At 47.6% G+C, this 23106-nt stretch overlaps 1 protein-coding gene across 8 annotated transcripts in view; it reads left to right on the top strand.

Moving 5' to 3' along the window:
• The window catches only part of IL12RB2 (interleukin 12 receptor subunit beta 2), a 96791-nt gene extending 74126 nt beyond the window's left edge, over window positions 1-22665 (top strand). For all 8 annotated transcript variants that reach the window (XM_070078291.1, XM_070078293.1, XM_070078290.1 and 5 more), the window contains 7 exons: window positions 530-730; window positions 4919-5017; window positions 5106-5264; window positions 11110-11247; window positions 15701-15791; window positions 16707-16806; window positions 21520-22665. In XM_070078291.1, coding sequence (XP_069934392.1) covers window positions 530-730; window positions 4919-5017; window positions 5106-5264; window positions 11110-11247; window positions 15701-15791; window positions 16707-16806; window positions 21520-22068 — 1337 coding nt within the window. In that variant the 3' untranslated portion in view covers window positions 22069-22665. The remainder of the gene's footprint in view (window positions 1-529; window positions 731-4918; window positions 5018-5105; window positions 5265-11109; window positions 11248-15700; window positions 15792-16706; window positions 16807-21519) is intronic.
• Window positions 22666-23106: the final 441 nt, after the last annotated feature.

The following is a 23106-nucleotide window of genomic DNA, read 5'->3' as shown; positions in this document are numbered from 1 at the left end:
GGGAAGTACAGAGGGTCATGGTCACTGCATTCTCATTACCAGGAGAGTGGACAAGGCAAGGGTTTAGACAGAAGTCTGAAGGAATGAGCCCAACTGACAGAGCAGGAGGTTGCGTATATCCCAGAAACATGATACCGAGTGGGAAACAAGAGTAGAAGAATCATTAGTTTCGTTTCCCACTAGGTTTCATGAAAATACAGCACACCAGCACAATGCAACACTAATTTTCAGTGACACGTGTTTACCTAAATCAATGCATGGAGGGTGGAAAAGGTAGACTTGCCATTCACTGGGGTAGGCACCTGTGGAGACACAGGCATGCAAAGAGGAAGGAAGGATGACAGCCTTACATGTGGTCTTGGACAGTTGATGATGCTTGTTCTCTGCGGAGTAAGGAGAATGGACTTAAATCTGTGACCCTGAAGTCCTTAATAAGAAATTGTTCCTTCCTAAAACTTGGCTGGTGAGAGCTGTTACTTTTATGGAAATTCATCCACTCAGAGTTTTCCTCTTCTTTTCCCCAATTAAGCATTGCTGGCTCCTCGCCAGGTCTCTGCCAACCCAGAGGGCACAGACAGCATCCTGGTGAGTTGGCAGCCTCCGGAGAAAGCTGGCTCTGCCGTTCGGGAGTATGTGGTGGAATGGAGGCAGCTGCTTCTGGAGGGCGACGCGCGGCCCCGTCCGAACTGGCTGCGGCTCCCGCTGCACAGTGTGTCTGCTGTGCTGTCAGGTACCGTCCGGAGGGATTCTCAGTTCACGTTTGCTTGGGGAACTGAAGGCTGAAACCCAGAACTTTGCCTCCAGTTACAGTGACTGCATGATAAGGGGGACAGTGAGGAGCACCTCAGAGTACCCACTGCATCCAAAGAGCAACAGTGAGGTGACCGCAAAGGCAAGTGTTTGTGGAAAATACACATACCATCACAGTGCCAAATACGATGAATAATTGAACCGCACAAGTTTGGCTGAGAACTCAGGTAGCTGCTCAGTGTTGCCAGGCACTGTCAATGGGAGGAATTCATTTAACTCTCAGAACTGTCACATGCGGTAAGAGTCAGAGTGTCCATTGTACAGATGAGGGAAGCAGGTCCGCCTATTGTTTGTGTGATAATAAATGCAGAGTTATCTGGATGATAACTGGCGTCTCTTATCCTCAGGGTCCTAATCCATCAATGTTGTTTAGAAACAAGTGAGAGAAGCATCTGAAAATATGCTAAAGCAACTGGACAGGATTTAGTTCATGTCATTTTTAAGCATAAATTCAGCATAGTTGTTAAAAAATAAAATCATTTTGGCTCTGCAGCCAGACTACCTGAGATTGAGTCCTGGCTCTTTCACTAATGTCGTGTAATTCAGGGCACATTATTTATCTTCTGTGTGCCTCAGTTTCCTCTTCTGTAAAGTGGGACCATAAATTACCTGCCTCACTGGGCTATTGTGAGGACTAACTGAATCAATGTAAAGGAAAATATTTTGACCACAGGCTGACATATTTTAAGGTCTCAACAATATGATTGCTATTATTATTGTTGTTGTTGTTGTTGTTAAATGTGACAGAGCTAAGACTTTAATAGATTTTCAAGCTCCAAATCCTGTAATGCTGCCATTACATCATGGCAGTCATTACACCTGTCTAAGAGGCTGTGCACGCCCATGCTGGTCCTTAGGTGAGCACCTCTGCTATAGCTGCTCAGACTTCTAGCAGACTGCACTTGCGTCATTGCCCTTGAAGAAGCACTGCCTGGATAAGCTTGTGAGCATCTGGGGGCAGGTCATGGGTCATTGAGAGTCTAGAACTTTTCCTCTGGGCACCATTTCGCCTGTGGAAGAGAACTGTCGATGGAGGTTGGGGTGGGGTGGCTTTATGGTTGTTGCTGGATTTCATGTGCTGCTTTGGAGAACAAAATGGTCGCTGCTTGTACATTTAAATTTGTATTTAGTTATTTGAGACAGAGAGAGGGAGAGAATTAGTTCGTATCTGCTGGTTCACTCCCCAAATGCCCACAATGGCCTGGGTTTGGTCAGGCCAAAGCCAGGAGCTAAGAACCCAATCCAGGTCTCCCATTTGAGTGGCAAGGACCCAAGTACTGGAGCCATCACCCAGTGCTTCCCAGGGTGCACACTGGCACCCTGGAGTTAGGAACAGAGCTAGAACTCGAACCCAGGCACTCTGATATGGGTACAGGCATCCTAACTGGCCACTTAACCTGTAGGCCAAACACCTGCCCCCCAGGCTTGGAAATTTCAAGAAGGCCGAAATCAGCTCAATTTTGAAACAGAATCTTCCCACCTCTGATGCTGTCTAATAGGACAATCAAGGATCTCTCACAGCAGTGTGTTTTTGCAGATACTCAATTTTCTTTCAGGGTTGTTTAATGGCCATCAAATCAAGCAAAACAGTGGGAAGAAAGCATTCACTGAACTGAACTTTCAACTGTCATGCAATTGTAAACACTTATTTATAAACTCTATCAAGCTCTCCCCTGTGGGATAGTTTGTGCTATATATGGTGCCTTACAGTTCCTGTAATTCTATACAAAAACCAGGAAATAGTTGACAAGAGAGAATCTTTTCCACACTTAGTATATATCCATTTGAATAAAGTCAGTATACTAACGAGAAAAATAACTTTATTAATTAAAGTTGCTCTCCTGCTTGAAAACATTTGGGAAGCCATAGTTAATGTTAATGTTACATTCTGTAAATAAATACTTAGAAACTTTAGTCATTCATAATTAAAATGAACTGAAAGTGGCCCTCTCCGGTCAGGAAGATCATTCAGTGCCATTGGAAGCTCACCAGCTCTCTCCAGCACCTGGCCAGGCTGCTTTGGGTGTTTGGAAGTGGGCCAGAATCTAACCTTGACTCCTGGACTGTAGGTTTATGGGGCCCAAGCTGGAGACCACGAGTCCTGGCCCGTCTCCGTGAAAACGCTTGACCGTGCAGAGCCTCTCCCTTGACAAACACATAACGTCATGGTGTCTAGGAAGCGCCCCTGATGCCTAGACTAGCTGTGCCCCTCATCTGCACACTCCCACTTTATGGCCTCGAGAATTGCTCCTCATTACTGATCATGTAATGTTTGCCTTCTCCCACACTTGACAGGTGAAATTAGCCTTGTGCAGAAAAATCGTCTGAGAGAAGGCTTATAAACACGGAGACAGGGCCTTTGCCCAACGGTGCTGGGTGGATTTGTATGCACGGGAGTGGTGGGAAATGAGCCCGGAAATTGGGGCCAGACTGCAGAAAAGAGATGATTGTCTTAAGACTGTGGGCTTCATCCACTGAAGGCTTTTTGGATACTGAGCAGGCAAAGTCAGTAAAACAGGAGCCCTCAAGGTCAGAACTAGGGAGCAAGCTTGCTAGGGAGGCTCTACTCTTGGTTGAAATGGAGATGCTTGCTGGGTTACGGAGCCAGTTGGCTTCCCAGGTCCACTGAGGGTGAGCCACTCACAAGACCAAGTCTACAGTCTCCGATTCAGCAGTTCCCAAGGCCTCCTGCCCTGAGCTTACATTCTGCATAGCAAAAAGCATGGAACCATTGGCCTAGTGCGTTTACCTGGAACTCCCCAGCTTTCACATAGCGCTGGGATTGGCCACTTCTATAACTAGAGGCAGAACAAACAGACCCTGGGAGCAGAAAGCCACATACCAGACCCTCCCAAATGAAACATGATTCCATGTTCTGTGTTGCCCTTTGGGCTTCTGGGTCTGGATGATACCCATGAGGAATTTTTGGATTATAGAACTAAGTTCACTGTGTCCTTTCTCCATTTCACTGGGTTCATGAACTTGGATTGGAACACACCCATGGTGTGTGTTTTGATCTCATTCTAGTCTCTTCTCACAGCACTGGTTACATGACAGGGCTTTATGTGCTACCTATTTTCTGTAATATTTAAGGCATGATGGATTTTCATATGAGATACACACCATTTAAGTAAAATATTCTGTGGTGTAAAAATTCTTCTTCCCTCAAAAACAAAGATGTGAAATGCTAATCAACTGTCAGTGCCCGAAATCTGAGCTACCTATTAGCAGGGCATCAAACAACACTGGACAGAATCCTTACTTTGGCCAACTGATATATAGTTACCAAGGAGGGACTCACTCTCTTTCCCCTTTAAATTGTCATTTGGATTTAAAGATACATCAAGGGCAGTGTCTATGAAAGGGTCCTATGCTTCATAAGCAATAGAAATCTGATACTCATGGAAGTGAGGAGCTCGGCCTTGGAAGAGGAACTTACCAAGAAGCTTCACGACCGACAGAAAATTGCAAAGCACATTTTAAAAGCTGGAGAGGAGCATTAACATTCCTGGGTGCCTTCCAAATCTTCCAGGCTGTGAAGCAACTGAGATCTAACTGGAACATGATGGGGGAGTGGTGGGGAGGGGAGAAGGGGTCAAATTGCACCAGAGAGTGCCCTGGTCAGTCACACCCGCATGTGTGGGCCCTGTACTGCCCAGTCAGGTCCCGATAAGCATCATAGAATCAGAAAAGCCTTCCAGGTGCTATGTATGCAAAACTCCAGCCTCACTTTGTTGTAAACAGCCAACAACTTATTTGTAAAAGTCAAGTTCTTTTCTCAAGGTGAATGTTTGTGCAGATATATTTAAATACTGCTTGAAACTTGAATGACCCTGTTGGCTGATATGAAATTATATGGAAAGAAACTCAGTTTGCTGGTTTATCTCACACTTGAAAGTTGGGAGCAGTGGTTCTCCAGGGTCAATATTTAGTGAATAGGATGCTGGGAGTTTGTTCTTTTATTCTCAGTCCAGCCTGTAGTTGAACCATCTTCACTCTAAGAAAAGGCCAGAAACGGCTTGTCTGGCTTGTCTACACATATTAAAATGACTCCCGCTAGTGACTCGCCAGTGATGGCACACTTGTAAGAACGCCCTTGTCCTTACAGAGAACATCAAACCCTACGTGTGTTATGAAATCCACGTGCATGCGCTGTCAGCAGGCCAAGGAGGATGCAGCTCCATCCTGGGAAACTCCAAGCACAAAGGTGAGCTGTGGTCCCCTGCCAGACATTGCTTTGGGTTGGCGATTTGGATGTGGAGGGTGACAGAAGCCTGCTGTGTCCTATTTTCCAGCTCCGCTGAGGGGACCCCATATCAGTGACGTTACAGAAGACAAGGGAAGTGTTTGGATTTCATGGGACCACTTTCCAGCCCAGGAGCAAGTGGGCTGCATCCTCCATTACAGGATATACTGGAAGGAACAGGACTCCCATTCCCAGGCTCAGCTCTGTGGTATGTGGGGCAACCACGTGCAGTGGGGACCTTCTCTGGATGTTGGGAAAACATGCTTGTCTATACACATGTGCCAGCACTGTCCCTGGTACTTAATAAGGACTCCACAAGTAAGTACAAAGATTTCTAAAACTGAAGTCAAACAGAGGATGCTGCCGGCGCCGCGGCTCACTAGGCTAATCCTCCGCCTTGCGGCGCTGGCACACCGGGTTCTAGTCCTGGTCAGGGCGCCGGATTCTGTCCCGGTTGCCCCTCTTCCAGGCCAGCTCTCTGCTGTGGCCAGGGAGTGCAGTGGAGGATGGCCCAGGTGCGTGGGCCCTGCACCCCATGGGAGACCAGGAAAAGCACCTGGCTCCTGCTTTCGGATCAGCACGGTGCGCCGGCCGCAGCGCGCCGGCCGCGGCGGCCATTGGAGGGTGAACCAACGGCAAAGGAAGACCTTTCTCTCTGTCTCTCTCTCTCACTGTCCACTCTGCCTGTCAAAAAAAAAAAAAAAAAAAAAAAAAAAAAAAAAAAAAAAAAAAAAAACAGAGGATGCTGGAACACCCACACACATGCAAAATTACTGAATGTGTGTCACATGTCAAATAAATGGCTAAGAATACAGAAATGAGGGGAAGTGAGAAGGCTCTGCAGGTGCTGACAGACATGGACAGACAGCATTTCAAAAAGCAACAAAGGCACTGAGATGCCAGCTAGGTTGACCCTTGAGATACACAAGGAATGCATTTGGGAACTTTTTAAATCCCCACATTGGCAATAACCATTTATATTCTTCTTAAAATGGATAAAACACAGTATAAAGTAAATCTTTATGACCCATAATTATTCTATAACTATAAGGCTAAAGCAATTAAAATGAACTCTGACTGGAGCATTATCTCTGGTTTTATGAACCGCTCATTCATGCAGCCATTCCAAGTCTCTTGCCAGATCTGATGGTCTAATCTTTGATCTAATGAGAGTTTTTTTGTTGTTTGTTTTTTTTTTTCCCCTGGGCTTGACCTGCTTTGTATTTTGTTAGCAGCTGGCTTTCCATCAGGAGCAATTATCATAAAGGCAGAATATATTTGGAGTCTTTTTCTATATTCTGATCTATACCTAGCTTTTCTCTCTCAATAATACAGACAGGAGGTCTTACCACATCAGTCCATATGGATTTGCTGTAGCTCCATAGTAGTCCCTCATAAGGCTTTTTTTCTAAGTTATCGCTTGTTTGTCATTTGATTTTAGCCCATATGACTTTTTTCTTAAAGAGTTATTTATTTATTTGAAAGTCAGAGTTATACAGAGACAGAAGGAGAGGCAGAGAGAGAGAGAGAGAGGTTTTCCATCTGCTGGTTCACTCCCCAGTTGGCCTCATCGGCCAGAGCTGCGCTGATCCGAAGCCAGGAGCCAGGAGTTTCTTTTGGGTCTCCCATGTGAGTGCAGGGGCCCAAGGACTTGGGCTATCTTCCACTGCTTTCCCAGGCCACAGCAGAGAGCTGGATTGGAAGTGGAGCAGCTGGGACTCAAACCGGTGCCCATGTGGGATGCTGGCACTGCAGGTGGCAGCTCCACCCACTACACCACAATGCCGGTCCCCCTCATAAGGATTTACAAATATTTGTTTCACTAATCTACTGCTGATTTTTAAAGATAGATTTATTTATTTATTTATTTGAACGGCAGAGTGAGTGACACAGAGAGAGGGAGAGACAGAGAATGAGAGCGAGGCTTTTCGTCCCAGTGTGAATCCAGGAGCAAGGAACTCTCTCTGAGTCTCTCACTGTAGGTGGCAGGGACTCAAGTTCTTGAACCATCATCTGCTGCCTTCTCAGACATTACCAGGAAACTAGATTGGAAGCTGGCGTAGGCAGGACTCTAATACGAGATGCAGGCATCCCGAGCAGCTGCTTAACCTGCTACGCCACAATGCCCGCCCCTCCACCACTGGTTAAACAGAACGCCCACCAACAGAACTTCTTCTCTCTGGGCCTGGCAGGCTAAGTTGGTTCTGAAGTGAATTCCAAGAGATAGTGAATGATTTAATTGGCCTCTTCTTGTGCCATTTGGAATTATTCGTGTGAAATGTGCCCCCACAATAATTCTCATTTTGGCAGGGTTTAAACGGAAATGTCTGCTTCCCACCAGACAGACATGGTCAGCTGGATCTGGGAGGTGCTCTTGAAGATGTTGCGGAAAATGCCTACCTTAGGTTGCCACAACTCTGATGATGCTGGAGCCCATGAAAGGCTATTTGCAAACAAATTAAAAGAGAAGAGGAGTATTTTATACCAGTTTAGATTAAATTTCCATTTAATTCGGTAACCATTTATTGGTGAATACCACCTGTTCTCCATCTTCAGAAAGTTCACAGTCTACTGAGGAAGATAAAGAAAAAAAAAACAAAAAGTACACAAAAGTGATGCGACTTCTACAATCAAGCACAGCCAAACACCTGTTACATCTGACAACCAAAAATCAGTGGTGAATCCACAAAGGCAGTTTCTCAAAAGATCTAGGAGGTGACAGGTTGAGGAGGAGGGAGGGAGACACCAGGAAAGAAAGCGTCATAACAGCAAAATAAGGATGGTGTTCGGAGGGGGAGGAAGAAGGAGCCCTTTCTGACTTGTGTTTTGGCAAAGTTGACCAGCCAGCTGTACAAAGGGCCCAGGCAGAAGTGTAGCAGGGGCACAGAACCAAGGACACTTGGCCCTGCCTGGGCAGGGGGGGTGAGATGCAGAAGTGAGGTGGGCCCAGGCATCTGCATTTCAGAAAGTTCAGTTAGTGCTCTGATGTTGTTTTTCTTCTCCAAGAAACATGGGGGTCAGTTACCTTAGGCAAATAGGCAGGCTTGTCCTCCAGGATTTTGGAGTGACCTCCCAAAAGCTGGGGGGACTGCGAGGTCAAGTTTAGCACTTTGGCAGAAGTGGATGCCTGCTCATTCAGATGACTGGCACCTGTGCAGAGGTCAGAGTGGTCTGGTGCACAACTTCTGCTCTGGAAGTATGTTGATACTGCTGTGTGTACTGATAGACCAAAGGCAGGCACGCTTCACTACTAGAGGTTAGCTACATCATGCTGTGTTACTTCCTATGTTACATGCATGTTACTTCCTGGTTCTTTACCAATAGACTCGAATCATCACAAGGTGTCTGCCCTGTACCTGGAATATAGCCAGACCCATTTACTGGTATTTAATAAAAACAGTATTTGTTGACTGCTACACGGGTGGATGCTGTCCAACCTTTTGTTTGAGCCAATGGACATCATTGGATAAAAACATATTTCCAATAACAATGCAGCTATTTTGCCCGGTTACTGGACCTTGCTACCCAGAGCCTTTCTGATGATTGGCAACTACCATGACTTCTTAAGTGGGTGCCTTTATCATTTAATCACCCTGAGTCTAAAGTTTCAGACACTGAGGTTTGAATGCCTTCCTCTCTGTGTGCCAACGACGGCAGCCTGGAGGAGGTAGGACCAGAATTTCCCGCTTGACTTCTTGACTTCTTTCTCCTGTTATGCAACTCTGCCTATTTTGCCAACCAAACTGCTGACACCATCATGATCCTCCCTGCTCCCCCCATAGAGTTGCTATTTTTGTTCCTCAAATCTACGTATGTGAATAAACCTTATTGGGCCAGCAAACCATACAAATCCCTTCCCTTCTGTCACCGCGTCTCGTCCCATTCCGAAAGCGAAGGATGCCCTCACACAGTTAAATGGTCGACTCTCTGATGCTCGCTGATGTTTTCCTGCACATGCAGCAAGATGAGCAGAAGCTCTCTCTAAAATTAATTTTGTAATCCCCTGCTGTAGGAAGAGGGAAAGGCTCTTCTGAGCTCAGTCACACAGCTTAAGTCGGGGAGGCCATGTCACCAGGCTAGCATGGGGAATTTTCCACAAGGTACTTTTCCCAACAGGATGTGAAAGAGAGAGATTCCTCTGATACTCGCTGTTGTTAAGCTATCTGCTTGGGCTTCAGCCTTCTGTGTTGAATGTAGGTGATGTCACAGGGCTCTGTCTTGCCAGCTGCCCATAGCAAGCGAGATGGGATAGCTTTTAAGGGATCTGCTTTCCTGGTAGATGGTGATCTCTTTGAGCTGGATTCTGTGCTTTGTGTTGTCAGTACCTCTATCAGCACTGGCAGGCAATCAATACTTGTGACTGCTGAAATAAAACAGCAGGTGGACACTATCTGACTTGCCCTGGGGCTTGGTGGCCAGTATGTGATACTGAGACACAGAGTGCTGAGTCCTAGTGTTCGTTTTGACTATCAGCACAGGGACCAGTCTTCTGAATGAGCAAGCAGTCCAGTTCTACAGGAGCTCTGTCCTTGACTTAGTAGTCCTCCCAGCTTTTGAGAGGTCACTCTAACGCCCTGGAGGACAAGATTGTCTGTTTACTAAAGGCAACTGACACTCAAATTTCTTGGAGGAGAAAAACAGTGCATTGCTCAAAAAACAAAATCTTCCCCGCAGAGAAGAAAACTGCAGGGGTTTAGACCATAAGGAACTGGAAATCTAGGCTCCAGGCTGCCAAAGATAAAACAATCTGAGTACCACTGCTCTTGTTTTCAATAATTTTCCATCATGGGGCTGGCGTTGTAGCACAGCGGGTAAAGCCACTGTCTGCGACATCCCATGTGGGCACCAATTCGAGTGTTAGCTGCTCCACTTCCGATCTAGCTCCCTGCTAGTGTACCAGGGAGAGCAGTGGAGGATGGCCCCAGTCCTTGGGCTCCTGCACCCATATGGGAGACCCAGATGAAGGTATTGGCTCCTGGCTCCAGACTGGCCCAGGCCTGGCCATTGCGGCCATCTGGGGAGTGAGCCAGCAGATGGAGGGTCTTTCTTCCTCTCTCCCTCTCTCTCTCTGTAACTCTGCCTTTCAAATAAATAAAAACAAATCTGAAAATAAAAATAATAATAATTTTATGTTAAAGTAAAGCAGACCCTCATTTCATTTCTTTTTTTTTTTTTTTTTTTTTTTTTTTTTTTTTTTTTGGACAGGCAGAGTGGACAGTGAGAGAGAGAGACAGAGAGAGAAAGGTCTTCCTTTTGCCGTTGGATCACCCTCCAATGGCCGCCACTGCAGCCAGCGCACCGCGCTGATCCGATGGCAGGAGCCAGGATCCAGGTGCTTTTTTTCCTGGTCTCCCATGGGGTGCAGGGCCCAAGCACCTGGGCCATCCTCCACTGCACTCCCTGGCCATAGCAGAGAGCTGGCCTGGAAGAGGGGCAACCGGGACAGAATCCGGCACCCCGACCGGGACTAGAACCCGGTGTGCCGGCGCCGCAAGGTGGAGGATTAGCCTATTGAGCCACGGCGCCGGCTTCCTCATTTCATTTCAAACCCTGTAAGCTCAGAACCTAAAGAACCTACAAAATGAAAAGTACAAAAACCACAATATAACAGTTTAAGTACATGTCTGTTCCATTAACTGCTAAACTTAGCTTTCTTAAACACTCCATTACCTTGAAAATCATTTTTACATTTAACTCCTTCCTCAAGAATTCTGAAATATACCCGATAATACCAGAAACATTGTAGTTTTTGGAAATAAAAGGAGTTACTGCAGATAAGTCATCTTCAAAAGCAAAATGACAAATTATTCCAAAAGATTTTGTCCCAGAAAAGAACATCTAGCTTGCATGATACACTGTGGAGGAGGGTGCTCCAGGAGTGAGAGTCCAAGCCCTCACACAGCACTGAGTCCAGAGGAATTAGGGCTGCTGGAAAGTAGCAACACGTGTTTCCCTTTCAAAGTACATGAAGCGTCCAGAAAATAAAAAGGAACAAAAGCCCACATTCAGCCATTTCCTTTAATACATATTTGCTTTTCTTTCTCTTCCTTTAGAAATTCCCTATAGAGTCTCCCAGAATTCACATCCAATAAACAGCCTGAAGCCCAGAGTGACATATGTCCTATGGATGACGGCTCTGACAGCTGCTGGTGAAAGCCCCCCAGGAAGTGAGAGGGGATTTTTTCTGCAAGGTAAGGGACACTTTCAAGGTGGTGAGTCCACCCGGGACTCACTGCAGCTGCCGTGGAGATGATCGGATTTTCCGTCATTCCCTGATTGCTTTCTTGTTGCCCCCTCTTTGACCTTGCTGTTTCCTCTAACTGGAGTACTCTCCCTCTCCATTGTCTGCTCAGAGATAGTGTCTACTCTTTTTTCAAATCTTGGAAGAAATGTGTCCTCTTCCAGGAAGTCTTCCAAATGCCTCTCCATATCCCTTTGATAATTCACTACTCTGATAATCTATCAAAATTCTGCATCCAGTAGGCCAGCACTGGTACTTGTTTATCTCTAGCTTCAAGGCCTAGAATGAAGCCCAGAACATAGAACAGGTGTCCCCAGTGTCTCTGGGGGATCAGTTCCAGAATTCCCTACCTACACTTGAAATCTAGGATGCTCAGATTTTACACATCAAATGGTATAGCATTTGCATATCACCTGTACACATTCACCCATACACTTTAAATCACCTCTGGATTATCTGTATTAGCTAGGTGCATTGTAAATGTTGTGTAAATAGTTAATACTGAATTGTTTAGGAAATAATGACAAAAATCTGTATAGGTTTAGTACAGACACAATTTTTTTCCAAATATTTTTAATCCATGTTTGCTTGATTCACAGATATGAAACCCATGGAAAAGCAGGGCTGACTGTCCTTGTACACTGAATAGCTGTTCAATAAACAATAAGAATCACACTATCAATAACAATAGCAATGATTGCATATCAGGTTATTATTATGTTACATACTTTGTATCCACATGAATTTGCTGGAGGTGCCGTTACAAAGTAGCACAAATGTGATTTAACCAACAGAAATTTATTGTCTCACAGTTCTGGAGTCTAGAAGTCCAAGGTGAAGGGGTCATAAGGACTGTGAGGAAAAATCTATTTCATGCCTCTCTCCTAGCTTCTGGTACTTTGCATACAATCATTGACTATTCCTTGGCTTGCAGGTTTCTGCCTGCACCTAGCATTCTCCCTGTGTCCAAATCTTCTATTCTTTATAAGGACATCAGTAATAACAGATTAGAGGTCCGTCTTACTCCAGTATGATCTTGTCTTCAATTATACCTGCAATGATTCTATTTTCACATAAGGTCACGTTCTTGGGTCTGGCTGTTAGGACTTCAGCGTATGAGTTTTGGGGGCACACAATTCAACCCATACCACATAGTTTCACTAATTTATTCATTATGTGCTTATGCCTGGACCATACTACCAGGTACTCAGTAGGAAATGAATAAAAATGAGAGATTATTATGCCTTTTCACAAGTGAGGTAACTAAAATACAGAAAGATTACTCAGGACCATGGAGGTGGTAAGTGGCAGAACTACCATCTACCATAAGTGGCAGAACTACTATCAAAAGCAGAGTCGCTCTACTTGAAAAAAGTCAAGTTAATGAGTATATGAATAAGTGACCCAGCTAACATGAGTTTTCCTCCTCCAGCTGAGTTATTCTCTTCTCTCTGGCAATGTTCATTTGCATCTGCTCTCAGCAAAAACTCAAGCTGTGCTTGCTTTGTGACATGGAGTAGCACCTTGATCATTCCAGACTTTGTTATTTTACGCCAGGAAACTCTCTACTGGGAAAATTGACAAGTCCTCTTCTCATTTCCCCAGCAATCCCATGAAAGTTCACGTGTGAGCAATTGATGAGGATTAAGGAGTCAGCTTCTTTCCACTGGTGGGACTCCAGCCTTGTGCCATCTGCCCAGGAAGAAAGATGCTGAAGAAGTGCTAGATTCTGCCAGTCATATGTGGTGGGAGAAAGCCTGCCTGCGTTAACACACCTCTCTCGAGGTCTAGCAGGCCTCTGTCTCTCATCCTTCCTGCTCTCTCCCTCCCTCCCAGCCTATCCTTGACTCAGTCAGAAGAGTCATTCTGCAAGACTCCCAATGTTGACAGTGCACCTTGTGCTACAACTCATGAGCAGTCCTCTAAGGGCCTTTAAGCTAGAAGTCAAATTGCTTAGCTTTGAGGCCCTGCATGGTCCTGTGTGCCCATCTGGCCTTGTCCTTTGCCACACATAAGCTAGAGAAACACCAGACCACCTGTAGTTGCCTGAAAGAGCTATGTTGTTCCCTCCTTCCATGCTTTTACATTGTTCTCTGTCTGGTTCGGTCTTCCTTAACTTGCATGCTTAGCTGACTCCTGTTCATCTTCCAACTTCACACTTCTTTTCCAAAGAATTTTCTTTATTTTTTAAAAACAAATTTTGTTTACTTGATACGTAGAATTATAGAGAGGTATAGAAAAAGAGAGAGAGAACTCCATTCTCTGGTTCACTGCCCCAAAAGCCTGCAGTGTCCAGAGCTAAGCAGGGACTGAAGTCAGGAGCTGAGAATGCAATCCAGGTTTCCCACATGTGTGACAGGAACTCAATTACTTGTGCTGTCTCCTCCTGCCTCCTAGGGTCTGTGCTGGCAGAAAGCTGGAGTTAAGAACCAAAGCCTGGACTCAAACCTAGACACTTGGCAATAATAATAGATAGAATTAAAAAAGAGAGAATGTCCAACATGGGAAACAGTCCACACAGCAGACACATAGAATGACAATCGCTTTAAGTAGCACTCTGACCTCAGAATCAGCCCTTAAGGCTTCCTGGTCTGGCTGAAAGGCCTGTGAGAGCATTTCAGGCATGGAAAGCCAAGACACTGTGACAAAAATTATTCTACATGAAGGATCTCTGTGAGTGAGACCCCAATGGAAAGAAGTGGCCATCAAAGAAGGCTGTACTTTTCTCTAAAAGAAGGGGAGAACTTCTACTTTGCTTATGGCCTTGTCCAAATACTGATGGAGTTTGTGGACTCATAAGACTTCCATACCCTAGACAGCTTATTTCAAGAGCCTTGGGTGGTTACTGACGTCATACTTAAGAGTGTTAATTGTTAAATTAACAACAGGAGTCACTGTGCACTAAATCCCCATGCAGGACCTCAGTCCTCAATGAGTTGTATTGAGAGTTAACTGTAAAACAAATTCTCAAACAGTTTGTGTGTGTTTGCAAATTGTTGAAATCTTTACTTAGTATAGAGTTGGTCTTCTGTGTACAAAGTTAACTGAAAATGAATCTTAATGGAGAATGGGACTGGCAAGGAGAGAGGGTGGAGGAGGAGGGGAGGGAGGGCTGATATCGTGGGAAGAATAACTATATCCCTAAAGTTGTACTTATGAAATTTGTATTCCTTAAAAAGTAAATTTAAAAAATGGAGAAAAAAACAGGCATTTTAATTTTGGATGTGGGCATCTTAACCACTATGCTCCTTCAAACTTTGGACATGTGCCTTTTGCAGAACCCTCCTCAGCTACCCATGAGGCAGTTCCCCATGCTGTTCTCTGCTGCACTGCCTAGAAATGTTGCACATGTGTCTGTTTTCACACATATCCCTGACATTGTGTTTTATTGCTCACACGCTTGCACAATAGTCTTCTACTTGTCTCTTTTTTTTTTTTTTTTTTTTTTGACAGGCAGAGTGGACAGTGAGAGAGAGAGAAACAGAGATAAAGGTCTTCCTTTTGCCGTTGGTTCACCCTCCAATGGCCGCCGCAGCTGGCACGCTGCCGCTGGCGCATCGCGCTGATCCGGAGCCAGGAGTCAGGTGCTTCTCCTGGTCTCCCATGCGGGTATATTGGGCCATCCTCCACTGCACTCCCTGGCCATAGCAGAGAGCTGGCCTGGAAGAGGGGCAACTGGGACAGAAGCCGGTGCCCCGACCGGGACTAGAACCCGGTGTGCCGGCGCCGCAGGTGGAGGAATAGTCTATTGAGCCGTGGCGCCGGCTACTTGTCTTGTATTGCAGCACCTAATAGAACTTGGTATGTGGTTAGTAACTCAGTGTACATGTTGAATGAATCAATAATTGCAAGAATTAGTAAGAAGCTATGGTTGTTTACATGGGAAGGAATAAGCACAGTTTTGAAGAGCATAGCTAGATCAAGAGATTATCCTATGATTTGGTAAAATCAACAGCTGGTGTTTCTTAAGGACTTCTTATGATTAGCTACTTTACCCTGTGCCTTAAATATAACATCTGCAAACTTCCTAATGATCTGAAAGTTAGATACCAACATTCCCATTTCACAGATCAAGAAACTGAGGTTCACAGAGCACATGAGTTAGTAGCAGAGCTAATGCTAGAACTCAGGTTTCCCAAATCACAGCCAGTGCTTTGTGTACCACAGCCCCTTTCCTTCTGTCCCTGAGAAGGAGGGGCCAAAACAGGGCTGCAGTTCCTTTTAGAACCACAGATGTGTCCCCTTTAGGGGTCCCCTGCCCCTAAATGAATGGACCAAGATAAGCTGGTCCTGTTCCTGAGCCAAGCCAGCCACAGCTGTGGGTAGAACCTGGAGGAACACACAACAGTCTTTTGGAATGCTCATTGAAGATAACTCAGTCACAGGATTTGCTGACTTTTCAGGCAAAGCCAACTGGAGCGTGTTTGTGGCACCAAGCATTTGCACCGCTGTCATCATAGTGGGCATTTTCTCAATGCGTCACTTCCGGCAAAAGTAAGTTGGTTACAAATGCTAGTTTGGTAAATGTATTTTTTAAACAGGATAATAGCTGTTGCTGCTATGGGTCACGGAAATTAACCCCCTCATACATCTACTGGTAGCATATTGAATTTATTAAAGTATATTAATTTATTTAAATTTATTTAATAAATAAATATTTATTAAAGTATATTAAAAATATACTTTTGGACTCAGCAATTCCTAACTAGAAATATATCCCAAGCATATCACAGATGTATGCAAATATTTGATAGAAAACATGTTTACTGAAATAATGTCCATAAAAGGACACCACGAAACAGCAACCTAAACATCCAGTGATATGGGATTGGCTCACTAAATCATGATGTATCTCATATGATAACATATGACGCATGTGTTAAAGATGACGTAGAAGAAAATGAAATTGTATCAATGATATTTGCTGCATTACATTTTTAAAAAGTTAGTGGCAAGATAATGTCTATTTCCGTTTCTTAAAAACAGTGCATACACATTCATATACAAATAGACAAGATATATCAATGTTTAAGTTGGTGGCATTAAACTGGCAAACAGTTTCTCATGTGGATAAAGGAAGTGAGCTCAGGCAAAAGGGGGTGTGGCAGCTCCTCATTCATCACTTGGCCCCTCCTCATTTTCTGCCCCATGGTGTGATATTAACTTCTGTGCTCAAGTTCATCTTCCAGTCCATTCTACCTCTGCAGGAAGAAGGAAGGAAGCTCGGGAAGTCACAGTTACATCTCATGGGGTCAGAACTTGGAGGATGTGCCATCTTTGTCTTCCGGGGCTTATATTTTACTCATTTGCCGACAAGAGTTACTCCTGCACTGCAGTCACTGCACAAAGAACCTGTGCGTCCGTGCTGCTGTGAACACACTTAACCACCTGTCATTGTCTTCCGTATAGGGTGTGTGTTCTCCTTTCAGCCCTCAGACCTCAATGGTGTCGCAAAGAAATTCCAGATCCAGCAAATAGCACGTGGGCCAAGAAGTATCCCATTGTGGAGGTAAGTTATGGAGCCTCGGTGGTCAGCTGGTGGAGGTGTAGTGAGCACCCCACCCAAGCGTCCCACTGTAGTTGCAAGGACCTGGGTGCCGGACTCCTGTGGACAAGCTGAAGTCAGTCCTGTGGAGCTGCCACTGGGTCATCACTCTGCTCTCTTCCTGGACGCAGGAGCGATCTCTGCAGAGGACTTTCTGAAGCTTTTGGCCTAAAGACTGAAAGCCCTGTAGTGTTTCAGTCCTCTGATACCTTACACCCCACCCCACCCCACCCCCCACCTCGAGTTATTTCCAAAGAAACACGAAAGCAAGTATTTTTGCCATGTGCTGAGCACTAGCCTGGGCATTGACTCATCCAAATTCAGGATAATTGAAGCTTTTGACTTTCCCAATCTTGTCTGAGCAAAGAACAGTTAAATAAAACCCACAGTATTTTGGTCTTGGCAGGAAGCCAGTGAGTCATTTCGTTGTGCGAAGGAACGGTTTTAAAGGAGAGGCTGCTCCCCTGGCAGATGAGAGCCGAGAGAGAGGCGGCGAGGGAAGGCAAGGCGCTGCGGCCGACCAGTAGGAGACCGATCAGCTCACCGGGGCACGGGGGCGCGGGGCGGCAGTGGGGGGGGGCGCTCTGCTGCTACGGGGTCTGCAAGAGGAGGACCTCACGAGGCGCAGGACTGTGCAGCAGCGGTGGGGAGCTGCGTGCCAGCGTCTGTCCCGTTTCCTGGGACCCTCGCGCCCCCAAGCTCCCTTTCTGCCACCTTGGAGCTGCTGTTCTCCTCAGTTACGCAGTGTGTTCTTCCAGCCACACACGCTTCCCCGGGGCCAGAAGTCAGTGGTCCCCGAGAAGCCTCCGCTCAGCGAAAAAGCTGCTTCCAGTCAGGCCTGCCTTAGGAATGCAAGTCGCGGCAGTTTAGTGTCTCTGGAATCGAGCCTGGGGCCAAGCCTGCCTCTACCCCTTACTGTGTCTGTGACTCTCGGGAGCTTGCCCCTTAGTTCATCCTCCGTAAAAGAGCAGTCGACAGCCCCTCCCCTGTACGCTGCTGTGGGATTCAGTATGAAGCCATGGAAGGCACGTGGATCGCCCAAGGCAGAGAGCATTTGCTTTCTTCCCCAAAAGGCCCTGACGTTAGGTCCCCACTCTCTGTTAGGGAATTTTGTCTCCATTAAGTCGCAACAGCAAGAATGGCGATAATAAGGGCAGTATATATACAAATGATATATAACTACATGTAATACAGTATATATAACACAGCAAATCCAGATATGTCCAGTAAATAATTACATAGTGATATTCATTCACTGTTCACACACGAGGCCCTCGCTCAGTGGCAATGTCATGACTTGTAGGACCATGCGCTCTTAGCCATGAGGCCTTATAAGGGTGTCCCAGCAAGCGTCAGAAGGGATTCAAGGACCAGGCGTTGAACTGGCTGAGATGTAAGGTCTCCTTCAGTGTTGAGATTGCACAGTCCTACAAGCCTGAAATAGCACAGGGGAAGCAGCTCTGGGTCAGCTGCGGACACCTGGCTTCCAAGCTGGTGGTTTTGGTGCCATGGCTCTGTCCGCCTCTGCCCAGAGGATATGGACAGAGCCACTGAAGGGCTCATAAACAGCCTAGAAGAAACCCTGAGAAAGATCACAAAGTCAGACCAGGAAAGAGAGGGAGTGAGTAATAGAAATCGGTACACGCATGCCCGAGGATGTATAGCCTAAGAATGTCCACTGTGTAGTACAAACAGAAGGGAAAACTGAGCATAATATAAAGCCCACAGGTTAAACAATTGAGATAGATCACGCAGCAGGACATTAGATAGCGGCTAAAACAAATGAGATCTCTATGTGTCTAAAGATCTCCAAGATGCTTAGAATTGAAATCAGTGAAGTTTCTTTAAAAAAAAAAAAAGTATTTATTTATTTGAAAGGCAGAGTTACAGAGAGGGAGAGGCAGAGGCAAAGAAAGAGGGAGAGAGAAAGAGATCTTCCATTCAGTGCTTCACTCCCCAATGGTCATAACAGCCAGGGCTGGACCAGGCTGAAGCTTCTTCTGGAAGCCAGGAGCTTTTTCTGGGCCCCCCACATGGGTGCAGGAGCCCAAGCATGGTGGGCATCCTCTGCTGCCTTCCCAGGTGCATTTGCAGGGAGCTGGATCAGAAGGGGAGCAGCAGGGACTCAAACCAGCACCCGTATGGGATGCCAGCACTGCAGGACTTGAACCACTGTGCCACAGTGCCAGCCCCAACAGTGAAGCTGCTAACAGTTGTCTGCAGTGGGCTCTCATTTGTATAAAAAAAGGCAAGACTTTGGTGCTTGGCTGTATATTTTCAGAGTGTGCACAGGATACATTGACACATATGAAATTCATAATGGTGGTTGCCTCTGGGGAGCAGATTGGGAGTGCGGTGCCCTCTTATTCTCATTGTGTATTCCCTTTGAACTCCAAAAAAATTTCAGAAAACTATGCATATATTTATTTTGCAAAAATAACCAGGGAGTTAGAAATTTTTAAATGACAGTAGCTTGGCCTCCAAGACGGAGGCAGTGAGGCAGCCTCAGATCCCCACGTGGCTCGACGCTCGAAGTGGGGAGACTGATTTTGAAGACCCAGACTGCTCTCCCTGCACCTGGCTGGGGCAGGCAACAGAAGCGCAGCGCTCGCTCCTGCACCTCGGGCAAATGCAAATCGTGCCCAGAGCTCCCAGGCCTCACAGCCCCCTGCCTCTCTGAAGATGTGGCTGGAATACCTTGGGCCTTCTTGCTCTGCAGGGAAAGGCCGCACCAAGGAGGAGGGGATCACTGGGCTGCCAGCCAGCTTGTAAACGCTTAAAATAGTGTCCCCCGGGCTCCTGAGCCCACAGTGGCTGGGAGAGGTCTTCTCCGTGAGGACTTAGCCAGAGGGCTTGCTCTGGGACAGCTCTGAGGAGCAGCCTCCACCCATGGTGCGGAGGCTTTCACGGAGGCAGGGCAAACACCTGGCCGTGTGAAGCCAGCGAGCCACCTCCGCACCTGGGTCATCTTCCCCACCTACCGGAGCGGCACCTCGGCAGCCCTGCTCTGCACAGCCACACCAACATGCCAGGGCCAGTTTGGGCAGTGATTGGAAAAGAGCAAACTCCCTAAAAGAGAAATGCAGGCGCACGCCTTCTAGCTTTTCCAAGTCCTTCATGGGGGTCCACCCCGAGTCAGTGCAATGGATCACTCTCTTGACACTTGTCATGCCCAGGGCAACAGCAGGGGCATCAGAGACTGAGCTAGACAAACCCAGAGACACTGATGAGTGTCTCCCAGGCTGTAGAGCATCAAAGTTGGGGCCAGCCCTCAGGGTTTGCCCTGTCCCACAGCTAACTTTGTCATCCTGCTCCTTCCTTAAGACACGGTCTCTGTGTACTGATGGCTTTCAGACATGTTTTTAAAAAGTGACAGCACAAGAACCTCACAGTGGTTTCTCCATCACTGGAGGAGAGTGGGGACTTCATGGAAGACAGCAAGCTGGGGGTGCTGGAGTGAAGAGACACAGGCTGGAGTCTGGCAGTGTAGGCCAAAGTGTGCTGGTGGCACTGAGCAAAGAGTGTGGACCGTGAGCCTGCACGAACAGGGTCTGAAGGGGAAGCCGGGGAGACGCAGGGAGGCGCAGGGAGGCACAGGAATTGCCGGCCAGGCTGCGGGCTGGGATCTTCACCGGGTGTCTAAGCCCCAGGCCTCGGAGGCGGTGCAGCTATGCTTTAGAGACCAGGCTGTCGGCACGCATGTATGCTAAACAAAGAACCGTTCATCCAGGCCACACGACTTGGACTTGGGGATTGGTCGTGAATTGGGAAGGGAAAGAGAAATAACTTTGAAGAGCTGGTGATGGACAGGATGCCAAGAAAAAAAAGCGAGGGACCTGGTTAATGACCTTACAAAATGATATGCTAATTTTGCCCATTCCAAACAAAAGAAATCAAAGGGGGGAAAGGGATGAAAATTTCTTCCAAAAATGTTAATTCCGGGAATGTTCTTAAAAGCAGATCCGAGACAGTGAGTCCCTGGTCTGAAACCTCCCAGTAGTTCTGTTAAAGCCCCCAGCCTCCTCCACATCCCTTGAAAGGCTCTTCATGACTTGGTCATCTCCTGTTTCCAAAGCTCCAGCCGTAGGAAGTCACCAGCAGGTTCCAGAATGTGCCAGGCCTCCCTGCCCATCACCTCCCTACCTGGAAAATCCTACACACCTCTCGGGACTCTGCCCTAGTGTCACCTCACCAGGGCTGGGGAGCCACACAAGGCCTGCGAAATCATCTGGTCTGGCCCTGCCAGGACTGGAAATCCAGTCACTCGACAGCAGTCTAATTTTTAGGTTGATAGTTTTGCATGACCCATGAATGGTTTTATAAATACCCGAATGGCCCAGGGCATAAAAAGGCTCCCTAGCCCTGCAGTGTACCCCTAAAGCAATCCCTGCCTTCGCATCCCCTACCCCAGAGGAGCAGCAGGGAGTGCGGCTCAGGTCACATTCCAGTCTGGTTGAAGGCTGGGCGCAGACGTGACCCCCTCACTAGCTGGGGGTTGAGGAGGAGTCCTTGGTCCCCACCCCTCTGCCTCCCTGGCAGTGTTAACTGCTTTTTCCTAACTCACAAAAACCAAGGGCCCACCGTGTCCCCCCTGAGGCTGCCTGGAAACCCGCAGGAAGTAGGTTGTCAAGGTCACCTGCACAGCGCTAACAGCTGCTTCCTCCTCCCTTCTCTCAGGAGCAGGCGCAGCTGCTGGTGGAGAGGCTCCAGACACCCTGGTCCTGTCCTGAAGAGCCCGAGCCCCTGGCCATCAGCGAAGTCTCTCAGCAGGGGACCGCCATCTTGGGACAGCCCCATCGCCCCACGTGCTCAGAAAGCGGCCAAGGTCACCGTAGCTCGGAGCAAGACACAGCAGCGCTCAGTGCCTGCAGCCCGCCACCCCCCGGAACTCTCCTGGCCGAGAAGAGACAGGCAGTGGACCTGTACAAGGTGCTGGGCATCAGGGGCCAGGGCCCAATGCTGGGGAGCCCAGCCAGCCCCTTGCCAGTCCTCCCGGTGGACTACCTCCCCACCCAGGAGGGCTACTTGTCCTCCAACATAGATGACCCCCCTCCAGGGAGAGGCCCTCCCCCTGAGCCTGCGGAAGATCTGGCGCCTCTGCACGTCTCTTTTTCTGTGTTTTCAAACTCCCTTCACCCGCTCCCCTTCTCCTGTGGTGAGAAGCTGACCCTGGCTCACTTGAAGATGGGCTGTGACGCCTCTCGGGCTCTGAGTGGTGAGACTTGAAGGCTGGGAGTCGCTGGGCCGCCAACCAGCACAGCGATGCTCGTCCACCCAGCCTCTCTCCAGTGCTGCTACCATCAGGTGTGGCTGCAGCAAGAGGCAGGTAAGCCAGCTCCGCGTGGATCTCAGAGACTGAGCTGGCCTTCGCCGAGAGCCGTGACAAGACCTACTCCGCCACGCGCATCAGAGACTCCGGCCTGCATTCCTGCCAACTTGGCTGCACTGGCCAGCAAGCAAGGAGGGGAGGAGAGGGGGAACCAAAACTCTGAGCAGTGATGACCCACAATTCAGAGGCCCAGTCACTCAACAAGTATTTGTAAAGTGCCTACTACGCACTACATACTACGTAGGCTCTAGGTCAGTACTGGCCAATAGAACTTGTTGAGAAGACAGAAGCAGCCCACATCTGCACAGTGTGTTAACCACTTGGAATGTGCCTAGTGCGACTGAAGAATGAAATTTTGATCGTTGTTAAGTAGGCACACATGGTTCGTGGCTACCGTGTTGGAGAGCACAGCTCTGGATGGCGGATAAACTTGTGAGCATTACGAGTCTTCAAAATAAATCAGCCTCGTTTTAGAAATGAGGCCCAGATGGTCACGACTGTCTCTATTTGTGGGAGCCTTGGGGTGTACCTTTCCCCTACTTCTCCTGGATGTGCTGGTTTATTGTCTTATTTTGCCTTCCCCCTCTTCTCGGGAGTCAAGGGCAGTTGACAGTGGAGAGCTACTGGACCCCGCCCTGGGACCTGCAGCAAGCCCCTCCGCTCTGTGGCCCAGATGGCTTGTGAAGGGCTGGGCCAAGGGCGCGCTCTGACCCTTTGCTTCCTCTAGTGCTACTGCAAATGCGGCTCCCAGGGCCAGGGCCCTTTCCCGGTCCACGATGCCCAGCCTGCAAGTACGTATTAACAAGCGGTTCACGTCTCTGAAGGCTTCTGCTTTCGTTCCCCGAAGACTGAGCCGCCCTCAGACAGGGCCTGGAAGGTACTTCTCCGGCACAGCATGAACTTGGAACATGGTCATTTCGGTCCTTGAAGGCTGT

Source organism: Oryctolagus cuniculus, chromosome 7, assembly GCF_964237555.1.
Source record: "Oryctolagus cuniculus chromosome 7, mOryCun1.1, whole genome shotgun sequence".
Classification (NCBI taxonomy): Eukaryota; Metazoa; Chordata; class Mammalia; order Lagomorpha; family Leporidae; genus Oryctolagus; species Oryctolagus cuniculus.
This window is presented reverse-complemented; position numbering and strand designations above follow the sequence as displayed.